Source organism: Ovis aries, chromosome 13 (genome assembly GCF_016772045.2).
Source record: "Ovis aries strain OAR_USU_Benz2616 breed Rambouillet chromosome 13, ARS-UI_Ramb_v3.0, whole genome shotgun sequence".
In the NCBI taxonomy this organism is placed as follows: Eukaryota; Metazoa; Chordata; class Mammalia; order Artiodactyla; family Bovidae; genus Ovis; species Ovis aries.
In genome coordinates, this window is record NC_056066.1 from 23,748,625 (window position 1) to 23,763,363 (window position 14,739).

Consider the following 14,739-nt stretch of genomic DNA (forward strand, 5'->3'; position numbering starts at 1 on the left):
ACATAACGGCTGGGCATTTTTACAACTGACCTCTTAGTCATTAAGGGTGTGTTGCTCAGCCTGGCCTTGTACCCATATAGAGGGAGAGCAGTGTAAAAAGGTACCTCCCTTCTCCCTATTCATCTCCAGAGGGGTAAGCCACACTATCATGTTCATTTGCTTATAGCTATTTAACTACTAAGTAAACACTGAAGACTGGATATTGAAAATGTTGGCACACATCCAGCCTACTGAGTTGAAATAGAACCACCCTTGGCAACAGATTACTGCATACACTACATTGTTATTTCACGTTGGTGTGTGTGTGGTGTCTTGTTTTCCCTACTTTATGTTAAGCCCTTTATAAGCAGGGCCTGTCTTAATCCGTTGGGGCTGCTCTAAAAAAATACTACAGACTGGGTAGCTTATAAACAACAGAAATTGATTTCTCATGGTTCTGGAGGCTGGACGCCTGGGGGGCCTTTTCGGGGTGGCAGGTATCTTGTTTTGTCCTCACAAGGTGAGAGGGGTTAGGGAATTCTGGAGCTTCTTTTATAAACACTTATCCCATTCCTGGGGGCTCTACCCACGTGATTTAAGCATTTTCCAAGTCCCCACTTCCTGATACCATTGTCTTTGCAGGGATTTTCATGTGTGAATTCTGGGGGAACACAAACACTCAAACCATATCATGAGTCACAGGCTTTGTTTCTCTTTCTGCAACTAGCAGGCCTAGTTATTATTAGTAGATCTGATCATTATACTAGTTAAGGCAACCAGAAGCAGGCAACAGAGCATGGAACAAACTGCTTTGGGTCTAACCAACCGTTCCCTAACATAATGCCAAATCTGATGAAGGGAATTCAGGGAAACCTAGGGTTTTGGGCTTCTCCCCTTCATGCTGGAATGATTCAAAACTGTGTATACAAACTGATTATTCTGACTAAATGACATGATCTGAACCTCCATGAAAATGACAGCTCTTTCTTTCCCTTCTCTCAATAGTCCCCTGAATTCACAAGAAGAAAAATACCACTGCACGGGTAGAGAGTTGAACCATATTCTAATCACCAAGCAAACTGTGGGCTATTTATCAAAATGACCTGCACCTTTTCCAAGCCTAAATTTAGGAGTCAATGATTATACATACTTGCCCATTTTCACTCCATTCTTAGTCCTAACTTTTTCTCCTTCAAAAAGCAAAAGCCTCTGATTACCTGATCTAATTATCATATATAGATTTATATTTCCTGGAGTTATAATACTTTTAGATAATAGGATTTTCAGCAACTAATAAATATTTCAGAAGAGCCATAAAGTTTCAATAATTGAGACGAACTTTCACTTTTGCTTGGAAATTTCACTTCCACACTGTGACATATCAGCAGCAGGAAATGTGCTAAAGAAAGAAAATATTGTCGTGTTTGCATGAAGTTGTGTCCTTTATTTATTTATTTGCTAACTTTAAACAGTATGAATATATATCAGCCCACGCAATACTTTCCAAGATGCTTGCCTTTTACTGCTTATGTTCCATTTTTACTTGACAATATTCAGAAAATATTTAGTGAGAGCCTGCTGTATCTCAGGCAGTTTTCAGAATCTTTTCCACAACATACTATACATTTTATGTTTGACTGGTCCTATATATGGTTAAGGGCTTCTCAGATAGTGCTAGTGGTAAAGAACATGCCTGCCAGTGCAGGAGACATAAGAGATATGTCCTCGATCCCTTGGTTGGAAAGATCCCCTGGAGGAGGGCATGGCAACCCACTCCAGTATTATTGTCTGGAGAATCCCACGGACAGAGGAGCCTGGCAGACTACATTCTGTAGGGTCACAAAGAGTCGGACACAACTGAAGCGACTCAGCATACATATATATGGTTAAACTGGGGCATATTCCTATATGTTTTATGCAATATCAATGTTCATTAAGCATTTAATAAACAGAATGTAAAATTATTTTTTATATGATGACATAAAGAGCTTAAAAATCAAATTATAAATTCAAGTAGCGTTTCACTAGCCCAGCTTGTCAAATATCCCTTTCACTTGGTCATATATGATTTGGTTTTAGTAAGTTTTAACTCCTTACATCATAAAACAATTACCCTTAAGTGCTATATTGAAAAGCAGAGATATTACTTTGCCAACAAAGGTCCGTCTAGTCAAGGCTGTGGTTTCTCCAGTGGTCATGTATGGATGTGAGAGTTGGACTGTGAAGAAAGCTGAGTGCTGAAGAATTGATGCTTTCGAACTGTGGTGTTGGAGAAGACTCTTGAGAGTCCCTTGGGCTGCAAGGAGATCCAACCAGTCCATTCTAAAGGAGATCAGTCCTGGGTGTTCTTTGGAAGGACTGATGCTAAAGCTGAAACTCCAATACTTTGGCCACCTGATGCGAAGAGCTGACTCATTGGAAAAGACTCCTGATGCTGGGAGGGATTGGGGGCAGGAGGAGAAGGGGACGACAGAGAATGAGATGGCTGGATGGCATCACTGACTCGATGCACATGAGTTTGGGTGAACTCCGGGAGTTGGTGATGGACAGGGAGGCCTGACGTGCTGAGATTCATGGGTCGCACAGTCAGACACGACTGAGCGACTGAACTGGAACTGGACTGGACTGTGCATCTGCCAGAAAAGTCATTAAGATATATAAAATGTCCATGATTTATGAAATAATGTAGCAAAGTAAGTGTTGTTGCTGGTGAGACATTTATAAAATCTTTTTATATCAAGCACTTAGCACAGTACCTAGCTCATAGTAGGTTTGTTTTTTATTTTTTAAACAGCTTCATTTAGATGTAATTTACATGCCCTAAAATTGATCCTTTAAAAATGTTTAGTGGTTTCTAGTGCACACAGAGTTGTGCAATCACCACCATAATCTAATGTAAAACATTTTCATCACTCCAGAAAGAAATCTGTTCCTACTGGTAGTGATTCCCTGTTGCCCCTTCTCCCTAGTCTCTGGCAACCACTAATCTATTTTCTGTTTCTATAGATTTACCTATTTTGGACATTTCATTGTTGTTGTTGTTGTTCAGTTGCTCAGTCGCGTCCAACTCTTTGTGACCCCATGAACTGCAGCACGCCAGGCTTCCCTGTCCTTCACCAACTCCCGGAGCTTGCTCAAACTCATGACATCAAGGCTGTAATGCCATCCCTCCATCTTATTCTCAGTCGTCCCCTTCTGCTCCTACCTTCTATCTTTCCCAGCATCAGGGTCTTTTCTAATGAGTAAGATCTTTGCATCAGGTGGCCAAAGTCTATTGGAGCGTCAGCTTCAGCATCAATCCTTTCAATGAATATTTAGGATGGACTGGTTTAATCTCCTTTCAGTCCAAGGGACTCTCAAGAGACTTCTCCAACACCACAGTTCAAAAGCATCAATTCTTCAGTGCTTAGTCTTCTTTATGGTCCAACTCTCACATCTATACATGACCACTGGAAAACTATAGCTTTGACTAGATGGACATTTGTTGGCAAAATAATATCTCTGCTTTTTAATATGCTGTCTAGGTTGGTCATAGCTTTTCTTCCAAGGAGCAAACACCTTTTAATTTCACGGCTGCAGTCACCATCTGCAGTGATTTTGGAGCCCAGGGAAAGGAAGTATGTCACTGTTTCCATTGTTTCCCCATCTATTTGCCATGAAACCTGAGTTCAATCCCTGGGTTGGGAAGATCTCATGGAGAAGGAAATGGCTACCCACTCCAGTATTCCTGCCTGGAAAATGCCATGGACAGAGGAGCCTGTGGGCTGCAGTCCATGGGGTAGGAAAGAGTCGGGCACAACTGAGTGAATAACACTTCACTTCACTTCACATTTGCCATGAAGTGATGGGACTGGATGCCATGATCTTTGTTTTTTGAATGTTGAGTTTTATGCCAGTTTTTTCACTCTCCTCCTTCGCTTTCATCAAGAGGCTCTTTAGTTCCTCTTTGCTTTCTGCCATAAGGATGGCGTCGTATGCATATCTGAGGTTATTGGTATTACTCCCAGAAATCTTTATTCTAGTTTGTGCTTCATCCAGACTGGCATTTAGCATTATGTATTTTGCATGTAAGTTAAATAAGCAGGGCAACAAATTACAGCCTTGAAGTACTCCTCTCCCAATTTTAAACCAGCTCATTGTTCCACGTCCGGTTCTAACTGTTCCTTCTTGACCTGCATACAGGTTCCTCAGGAGGCAGGTAAAGTGGTCTGGAATTCCCACCTAAGAATTTTCCACAGTTTGGTGTGATCCACACAGTCAAAGGCTTTAGTGCAGTCAATGAAGCAGAAGCAGATGTTTTTTCTGGAATTTTCTTGCTTTTTCTATGATCCAACGGCTGTTGGCAATTTGACCTCTGGTTCCTCTGCCTTTTCTAAATCCAGCTTGAACATCTGGAAGTTCTCAGGTCACGTACTGTTGAAGTCTAGCTTGGAGAATTTCACACATTACTAGCTTGTAAGATGCGTGCAATTGTGTGGTTGTTTGAGCATTCTTTGGCATTGCCTTTCTTTGGGATTGGAATGAAAACTGACCTTTTCCAGTCCTGTGGCCACCGCTGAGTTTTCCAAATTTGTTGGCAAATTGAGTGCAGTACTTTCACAGCATCATCTTTTAGGATTAGCTCAGCTGGAATTCCATAACCTCCACTAGCTTTGCTCATAGTGATGCTTCCTAAGGCCCTCTTGACTTTGCATTCCAGGATGTCTGGCTCTAGGTGAGGGATCACACCATCATGGTTATCCAGGTCATTAAGATCTTTTTTGTATAGTTCTTCTGTGAGTATTTCATACAAAAGGAATTATACAATATGTGGCCTTTCATGTCTGGTTTCTTTCATTTATAATGTTTTCAAGGTTTACCAATGTTGCAGCATGGATCAGTACTTCATTCTCTTTATGGCTGCATAGTATTTCATTGTGTGGATATACCTATACATTAGTTGATGGAAACTGGGTTGTTTCCACTTTTTGGCCATTATGAATGATGTTACTATGAACATTGACATATATGTTTTTGTGTGGATATAACATTTTTTATTTCCCGTGGTTATATACCCAACAGTGTAATTATCATATCATATGGTAACTCTATGTGTAACCTTCTGAGGACTGCCAAGTTGCTTTTCAAAATGTTTTCAAAGTTATATTTTAAAATTCTACAAGTAGGACTTGCCTGGCGATCCAGTGGTTAAGACTCCATGCTTCCAATGCAGAGGGCATGCGTCTAATAACCTGATCAGGGAATTAAGATCCCACATGTGGCGTGGCCAAAAAGAAAAATGTTCTACAAGCAATGGATAGGATTCTAATTTCTCCACATCTTTACCAGTGCTTGCTATTGTCTGTCATTTTTTTCATTACAGCTGTCTTAGTGGTTATTTGGTGGACTTCACTATGGGTTTTGATTTGCATTTTCTTGATGACTAATGATATTGAGTATATTTTCATACATTATAGGCTGCTTGTATATCTTCCTTGGAGAAATATGTATACAAATTCTATGTCCATTTAAAAGTTGGGTTGTCTTTCTACTGTTGAATTATATAAGACTTTTTAATACATTCTTTATGTATTTCAAAGTCCCTTATCAGATATATGACTTGTAAATACAGTTTCCCATTCTTCAGTTTGTCTTTTCACTTTCTATTTGGTGTCCTTTGAAGCACATAGTTTTTAGTTTTCATGAAGTTCAACTTACCATTTTCTTCTTTGGCTGTCTTTGTTGGTGTCATAACTAAGAAATCATTGCTTAATCCACAGTCACTGAGATTTCTGCCTCAAATTTCTTGAAATTGATAGTTGTAGCTTCTACTTTTGATCTGCTTTAAGTGAACTTTTGTTTATGTTAAGGGGTCCAACTTCATTCTTTTGTATGCAGATAGCCAGTTGTCCTAGCACCATTTGTTGAAAAGGCTATTCTTTCTCCCACTGAATTGTCTTGGCACCCAGTCAAAGAGAATTGATCATATACATATGGCCTTTTTAAGGGCTTCCCAGGTGGCACTACTAGTAAAAAACCCGCCTGCCAATGAAAGAGACATAAGAGACGTGGGTTCAGTCCCTGGGTTGGGAAGATCCCTTGGAGAAGGAAATGGCAACCCACTCCAGTAATCTGGCCGAGAGAATCAAATGGACAGAGGAACCTGGCAAGCTAAAGTCCATAGGGTCACAGAGTCGGACATGATTGAAGCAGCTGAACATGCACATGCACGCGTATGACCTTATTTCTGCACTGCCAGTTCTAGTCCACCGATCCATATGTTTATCTTTATGCCTGTACCACATGGTTTTGATCACTGTAGCATTGTGGTAAGTTTTCAAATTGGGAAGAATGAGTCCTCCAACTTTGTTCGTTTTGAAGGGCATTTTTCATATTAGGTGTGTAAAGAAATGATAATTTAATAAGTGAATAAATGGATGAATGTTTGCATGTTTAAAAGTTTTAATTTGGTGGGAGGTGAAGAGGTTGGGAATTTTTCGTCTTTAAAGGAATCAGCTACGAGATGGGGATATCTAAGGATATATATTTTCAAAAATCATGCTGAGATTGGGTCCTATTTATGAAAGATGCCTTTGGGGGTTAGGTTTCTGTGGCCTGTGCTGCAGGACAGAATCTGTGTCTGAAATCCCTGTAATTGGCACCATGCTGGGAGGAGAGCTTGTGCTCAATAAATATTCATCGATTAAATGCCTTGTCCTTTTGGTTTTGTTTTAACCTATTGATTGTCTTGTTGCTAACTTTTGAAGGACAGTTGCTGAAATTTCCTGCTTTTCTAGCCTGTTCAATAACTATGCAATTTTGGTTTATACTTCAGCCAGTCTTCTGCACAGCACCAAAATATGCTCGACAGATGATTTTTCCAGAAGACAATCATTAGGAATTCTTTTCAGATGGCACATCAAGGAACTGAATTTGCCTACCCCTCGAACACACACACTTTCCTACCCTAATCTCTTTGCTGTCACAGGGAAGGTCTTGCCTTTTCTTATACTCCAGGGCCAGAAACAATCCCATTCCAAGGCTGGCAATCATCCCTGCCTTGAGTTTCCTGAAGTACCATCTCTTCCAGCAAGATTTTCCAGACCTAGACACAGAGTGGACATATATTCACTGTAAGAATATGCAGTGTGGTATAGTCTACCATGGGCTTCCCATGTGGCTCAATGGGTAAAGAATCCACCTGCAATGCAGGAGATGCAGGCAGATGTGGGTTCAATTGCCAGGTTGGGAAGATCCCAGAGGAGAGGAAGGCAACCCACTCTAGTATTCTTGCCTGGAGAATCCCATAGACAGAGGAGACTGGTGGGCTACAGTCCATAGAGTCAAAAAGAGTCGACACAGCCATGTTAGTCTACACTGGTGCTTACATACACCTAGTGAGTACTTCATTATATTGTCTATCATCTCCACACAAACTAAAAAGCAAAAAAAGGTGCTTCACATACATTGACGATTTGAATCTTCACATCTCTGTTGATAATTTGCTCCTGTTTTTAAAAAAAGAAAAAATAGGCCCCAAATGGGCCTCACTACAACAAACCAAGACTTAACTGCAGTTTCAATGTTCTGCTGAAATGTAATCTTAAACATATATGGGGAAAGAATCTGAAAAAAATTCAGTTCATATATAACTGAGTCACTTCACTCTACACCTGAAATTAACACAACATTGTAAATCAGCCACACTACAGTATAAAATAAATAAATTTTATAAATAAAGGAAGTAGCTATGAACATTAAAAAAAAATGTAATCATAATCAACTGGTTTGGAATTATCTTATTAGTATCAGGGAGGTCACCTGTCATATAGGTCATCTCCATTCCCCAGAGGAAGAAGCAGGAGTCTGTGTGATAAAACCATGACAGGACTCTCCTGACTCCCAAAGCCCTGATCTAAAAATAATTCATTATCCTTTTTTGGCTAAGAACTCCCTTACTCCGCCCTTCTTCCTATTAAAAACAACAACAACAACAATAACAACTTTGCACTTTCTGCAACAGGTGGAAGTATGGTTCTAGCTGCTGGATGGGACATTGCTTGATGGAAGAAGTCTGAATTGCTTAATAAAATCAATCAGATCATCAAATTTACTCAATTGAATTTTGTTTTTTGACATTCCTAATTAGGTACATCAGACCTAGCCTGTCCTCTGAGTACCTAGCTTTACTTTTTCTCCCTGTATTTACTCCAGTCTGTTCAAAACATATTCTTGCTTTAGGATTTACATAAGTAAATAAATAAATAAAAGCTTCCTTATCTCCCTCCACGCTCCTGTTTGCTAGCTCTGCTAGGCACACTGGCTATTCAGTAAATATGATTTGGGGGATTATTTTATTGTTAATTGTTTTGTATTCTGTTTCAGAATGCCAGCTACTCAAAGGCTAAAGGTAGAATAACAAATAATCTCCAAATCAGCGATGAAATTTAGGTAACTTCCTTTTTCTAGTTAGCCAGTGGGGTCTACAAGCTTACAGTGGGGTGTCACCAGAAGCTGAAAAGACGGTTAGACTTTTATGTGGTTGTTTTTCCTTCCAGTTGACCTACCTAACAGGTTCAAGTGACCTGGGCAAAGGCAGCTGGGATCCTGTCAGTCACACGCACGACGGCAAATTGAAGCTCTGGCTAGGGGTCAGGAGACCAGGATCGTAATTCTGCCTTTTCCACTGTTTTGGGAACTCCTCTTCCATTAATTAACTCATTCAATAAATATTAATTAGTTCCATCTATGTGCCAGCCTCTGTGCTGGGTTTGTAACTATAATAGCCATCAAGACTAAGTCTTTCCATTCAGGGAACCTAAGATTCACAAAACAATACGTGGAGTGGGGAGGCTTATACCATAACATAAGCTATTTCCTCATCACTGAAACAGTGAAACAGCTTTGTAGGTTCACTCTGAACATTTAGGGTCTGTCAGTTAGCATGTGATCAAAGCTGAGAATATAGCAAGAGCTGCCCACTGCTATACAGTCAGTATACAAGTTGATCATGACCATTTTAGCTTTCCTTTACAAACAGGGACATCTAACACAATAGGGTAGAACTATGTTCAAGATTCTATTCAATTTCAACATTCTCGCAATGCATCACGACCCTCTTTACCGCTGACCTACGGTGAACAGCTGCACCTATTTTCAAGAGGCCCGGTTAGGCATTTGGTATTTCACCCAAGACTTGTATTTGCTTATCAAATACGGGTTAGGACAGCAGAAAAGTTGGTTTCGGTTTAGCAGGGCGGCAAGGTGCTGGGGAGAAAGGGAGGCGTCACACTGCTACGTTAACAATATAATCTCAGGGTTGAGTGAAAAAGATGGCAGTGGTGCAATGACCATGCAGAGGCCATGCAGGTTTTAGGGCAGCTGTCCCCACGCAGAACTCGGAAGCTTGTTTTGAAACGCACTTTCAGCACTCTTGGCCGCCCCAAGCTGCCCCGAACCCTCTAAGATCCACCGCTAAAGCGTAGAAAAGCGCGGCGCCTAGAAACTAACACTGAGGTGGGGCAGCGGCCACGGCTGCACAGGCCTCCGCGCCCTCCCGCCCGCGCGCCCGTCGCCCGCGCTGCGGGCCACGCCCATGACGTCACCGAATGGGGCGGGGCGAGACGGAGGGGGTGGGGCGAGCCCCGGCGGTTGAATGGGACGCCGCGACGAGCCGCACATTCCAATAAGGGCACGTGACGCGGCAGCGCTGCCTGAGGTAAACAACCGTGGCCCCGCCTCCTGGCTCGTCCGCGCGCCCTGCAGAGCTGCTAGCCGGCGGGACGCGCTCCAGCAGGGCGGGCGGCTACCTCTGAGAGTCCTCAGCGGCCGCCGCGGGCCGGAGCAGCGACGGCGGGCGCACGCGTCCCGGGTCTGCGGGCCGCTAGCGCCGGCAGGGGTCGAGCGCGCGTCCCCTCCCCGCCCCCACCGCGCGCTGTGGCGCAGCAGGAATTTGGCGGGGACCCGGGCGCTATTTGCAGCTCCTGACGCGCCGGCGGCCCTTCGGTCATTTCTATTCTCAGGGCACTGGGTCACCGCGCTCGGCCGGCCCCCTCCCCCGGGCCCGGAGGGTGTGTCCCCTCACTAGGGCTCGGCGCGCCTATAAGGGGCCGAGCGGCGGGCAGGGACATGCAGCTCTACAGCAGCGTCTGCACCCACTACCCAGCCGGGGGCCCGGGTCCCACGGCCGCAACCGCCGCTCCGCCCGCCGCCGCCACTGCCGCCTCGTTCAAGGTCTCTCTGCAGCCCCCGGGACCCGCCGGTGGCGCCCCGGAGCCCGAGACCGGTGAGTGCCAGCCGGCCGCGGCCGCCGAGCCCCGCGAAGCCGCCGCCGCTCCCGCCGCCAAGATGCCCGCCTTCTCCTCCTGCTTCGAGATGGTGTCCGGGGCCGCCGCCCCCGCCTCGGCCGCCGCCGCCGCCGGGCCGCCCGGCGGGTCCTGCAAGCCGCCTCTGCCGCCGCACTACACGTCCACAGCGCAGATCACCGTGCGGGCCCTGGGCGCCGACCGGCTCCTGCTGCGCGGCCCCGAGCCCGGCGCCGCGGCTTCCGCCGCCCCACGCGGCCGCTGCCTCCTGCTGGCCCCGGCACCAGGCGCTCCGATCCCGCCGCGGCGGGGCTCCTCGGCCTGGCTTCTGGAGGAGCTGCTGAGGCCCGATGGCCCGGAGCCTGCCGGTCTGGACGCGACCCGCGAGGGGCCCGACAGAAACTTCCGACTGAGCGAGCACCGCCAGGCCCTGGCCGCCGCCAAGCACCGCGGCCCCGCGCCGCCCCCGGGAAGCCCGGAGCCCGGCCCTGGCCCGTGGGCCGAGGAGCGCCCGGCAGAGAGGAACCTCCGCGGCTGGGACAGAGCTGGCGACCGCGGCGACGCTCCCGGCGCCGAAGAGCCGGGGCGACCCGACCCGGAGGCCGAGGCGGCCCCGGCCCGGAGCGGCGAGGCGGCCCCGGGCGGCGCGACCGAGGCGGTGATCGTGTCCAGGTCGGATCCTAGGGACGAGAAGCTGGCCCTGTACCTGGCGGAGGTGGAGAGGCAGGACAAGTACCTGCGGCAGAGGAACAAGTACCGATTTCACATCATTCCCGACGGCAACTGCCTCTACCGGGCGGTAAGCAAGGCGGTGTACGGGGACCAGAGCCTGCACCGGGAGCTACGGGAACAGACGGTGCACTATATCGCCGACCATCTCGACCACTTTAGCCCCTTGATTGAGGGCGACGTGGGGGAGTTTATCATCGCTGCTGCCCAGGACGGGGCCTGGGCCGGGTACCCCGAACTGCTGGCCATGGGGCAGATGCTGAATGTGAATATCCATCTGACTACTGGAGGGAGGCTGGAGAGCCCCACGGTGTCTACCATGATTCACTATTTGGGCCCGGAGGATTCCCTAAGGCCTAGCATTTGGCTCAGTTGGCTCAGTAACGGACATTATGACGCGGTGTTTGATCACTCGTATCCGAACCCGGAGTATGACACTTGGTGCAGGCAGACTCAAGTGCAGAGAAAACGCGATGAAGAACTTGCGAAGTCCATGGCCATATCCCTGTCCAAAATGTATATTGAGCAAAATGCATGCTCTTGAAGTGTCTGAGACCCTCGGCCTGGGAAAATTGCATACCTAATTTGTGTTTGGAGAGTTATATGAACTTTAATCAGGGTAATTGCACTTTTAAACTTTCTAGTAGATTTACTGTAGGTGTAATGCCTTAATCATTTTTTTGAATGTTTTCTCCTCAGAGCTGAAGGTTGCTGGGCACCTAAATGATGTTTCATAGTAGCTTTGGGTGATCCTACTGCTATTTATGATTTGCTGTATAAAGTTGGCACTACTTAATTTGCAAGCTGATTTCTCAGTGTAAATTTGTTCATTCCTGGTAATCTATTTTCTATAAAAACGTATTTTTGCACAACATTTTTAACAATTGGTGTACCTTCATCTAGGATGTGATCCATTTTGACAAACAGCTTTCCGGCATAAATCCAGAGAAGTGCTTTATATGAAGTTTATTATTTTGAGCAGAGTTTGTGATTTCGTATTTTATGTTGTTGGATTTGAATTTTAGAGTTCTTAGATAATTATTTCAAATGGCTATTGATGCTTTCATGTTACCAGATAATTGGCCCATTCCGTTTTGATGACAGATTAGTTGTTTGGAAAATCATTATTTTTCTAGAAATGGTCAACCTTTTAAAGAGAAAATACTTAAGGGGAGGTTGTGGGAAGATTTTTTTTTTTAAAGAATAGTACCAGCTCTTACTTGAATGAAAGTCTGATATTTGCTGATGGCAGAGTGATTATTCTGTACTCCAGTTGATGTTTAGATTGTCTGGTGCTCTCGGTTGTTCTTATTTATATTTGTCTTTTGTTGAAAAGAATTTTTTAACATGATAGAAAACTTTGTGACAAGATAAGCCTCCTGCTTCATATATAGTTTCTTGGATTCAACTGAGAGATTTGAAAATTAATGGCATAAATGCCTCCAATCAACCCTGGCAATTATTTTATAGCAGGAGAATACTGTCTTAATGGTCTATTCCTTTTAAATTCTTTCACAAGGCAAAATAGGATTGCCCTGCATTATGTACAGTACAAATGTCTATACAGAGCTTGTATGGTTTGCTGGGTCAAACAATGTTTTCAACCTAAAATCTATCTCATTTCCACTTTAACTACTTTTAGTGGTATTTATTAAGTAATGCAGTTTGTACTTTTTTATTTTGTAACATTTTGTGATTTTTTTTGTACAATACTGTATTTGTACAATAGAGCAATTCTCAGCTGATGGAATGAGTGAATAAAATGCATAATTTTACTTTTATGGTGTCTTTTTGCCTCAAGTAACTTTCATTTATTTTTCTATTTGGCTGCACCAGGCAGCATGCAGGGTCTTAGTTCCCTGACCATGGATCAAATCCATGTGCCCTGCATTGGGAGCACAGAGTCCTAAGCACTGGATAGCCAGGGAATTCCCAGATTTAAATGTTTTAGAGTAACCACAGAAATGCCCTTTTATGCAGTCTGGCCTCTTGAGATTAAGAGACTCCCTTAATTTTCAGGCTTCCCTGGTGGCTCAGCCAGTAAAGTGTCTGCCTACAATGTGGGAGACCCGGGTTTGATCCCTGGGTTGGGAAGATCCTCTGGAGAAGGAAATGGCAACCCACTCCAGTACTCTTGCCTGGAAAATCTCACTGATGGAGGAACCTGATAGGCTACAATCTATGGGGTCACAAAGAGTCGGACACGACTGAGGGACTTCACCTTAATTTTAAGATGTGTTGTCAGATTTAGTTGAGAAGTGTGTCTGTACACATAATGCTGACATGCTTATTGCAGGATCAACCCAACTAGTTTAATTTCTTACTTTTCAGTTGATGTCATGCTTATAGACAGTTGACTTTGAGCTCATCGCTTAACCATGGAAAGATGGTCAAGAACCAATGGAAGGATGCCATTGGCTACCAAGGGAAGGCAATTTGTCAAAGGTCTAAAATGTTACCTAGCCATGAATCTCTGGTTTTTTGTTAAGATAAGTTTTGCTTCATAGCTTCACTAATTACATAACATGGGAAGAAAGAAATTCCTTGTTTGAATTACACATCTAAATGTGTTTTTCCCCCTTTTCTCCACTTTATTAGAAGTGGATAAAGTTTGGGGTGCTTGAAGTTTACACACGAAATGAATAGACTTACGTATAAGTTCCTAAAAGGCTTTCTGTAAGGCCTAAAAGTATAAGTATAAAAGTTCCTAAAAGGCTTTCTATTACAGTTTTGAGGAAACAATTTCCTTCCACAGGGTTGTTCTGTTTCATTTTCAAATTGGAATCCCAAGTCCTGGATTTAGATTCCCAAGGAGGATAATACCTTTCATTAAATGGATTCTAAGATTGTATTCCAAGGCAGCATGTTATTTTGGTTGTCTTGTCTGAAAGGTTTATGTCTTTCTCATCCTTTGTCTTGGAGAAGGAAATGGCAACCCACTCCAGTGTTCTTGCCTGGAGAATCCCAGGGACAGGGGAGCCTGGTGGGCTGCCGTCTATGGGATCACATAGTGTTGGACACGACTGAAGTGACATAGCAGCAGCAGCAGCAGCAGCAGCATCCTTTTTCTATGGTTTTTTGTTGCTGTTGTTTGGAAGAAATGTAGTATTTGTCACTCCTTTATGCTTCATGTTTATTCCTTCTTGCCATCCCACTTACATGTTAGCAGTTAACAATCCTGGATCACTAAGGACTTGAGCAGTGGAAGAGATGGAAATGTGGTTGACTCATTTCCTTTTAGCAAACACTTATTAAACAGTTCATTCTTTCAGTTACTCAGATAGCAGCTAAGGGGCTCAAAACTCTATGAAGGAATGATGTGTTCAGTTGATGCTGTGAGCTAAAGCTTCTTTAGAGCTTACTACCCTGTAAAACATGATGGGGGAGTATAGATTCTATAAGGAAATCTAATTGTGTTTTCAGGTAAAGTAGTATGAAAATCATACTGTTACCTTGAAAATTGTATTAAAGTAGTACACAGATAAAAATATACAAATAACTATTAGTGTGATTTTTGTCTTATTGTCTCATTTAAAAATGGCATGGTATGTCAAGATTTTGATGAAAATCTAAAATTAATTTGATCCTCTATTCATTTTCTCTCCTCTTTAAAAAAAGTTATTTATTTTTGGCTGTGTTAGGTCTCTGTTGTGGTGCCTGGGCTTCTCATTGCGGTGGCTTGTTGGAGAGCCACTGGCTCTAGGATGAGGGCTCAGTACTTGTGGTACGTGGGCATAGTTGCTCTGAG

General features: G+C 44.1%; 1 protein-coding gene across 1 annotated transcript; it reads left to right on the plus strand.

Annotated features, from left to right (window-relative positions):
- The first annotated feature begins 9,894 nt into the window (after positions 1 to 9,894).
- OTUD1 (OTU deubiquitinase 1) lies at positions 9,895 to 12,766 on the plus strand. The gene has a single exon (XM_015099445.4). It carries the CDS (start codon positions 10,087 to 10,089, stop codon positions 11,533 to 11,535), a length of 1,449 nt encoding a protein of 482 aa, XP_014954931.2. The 5' UTR covers positions 9,895 to 10,086; the 3' UTR covers positions 11,536 to 12,766.
- Positions 12,767 to 14,739: the final 1,973 nt, after the last annotated feature.

Coding starts and splice junctions, on each gene's coding strand:
- OTUD1 (XM_015099445.4), top strand. CDS start 10,087: ATGCAGCTCTACAGCAGCGTCTGCACCCACTACCCAGCCGGGGGCCCG.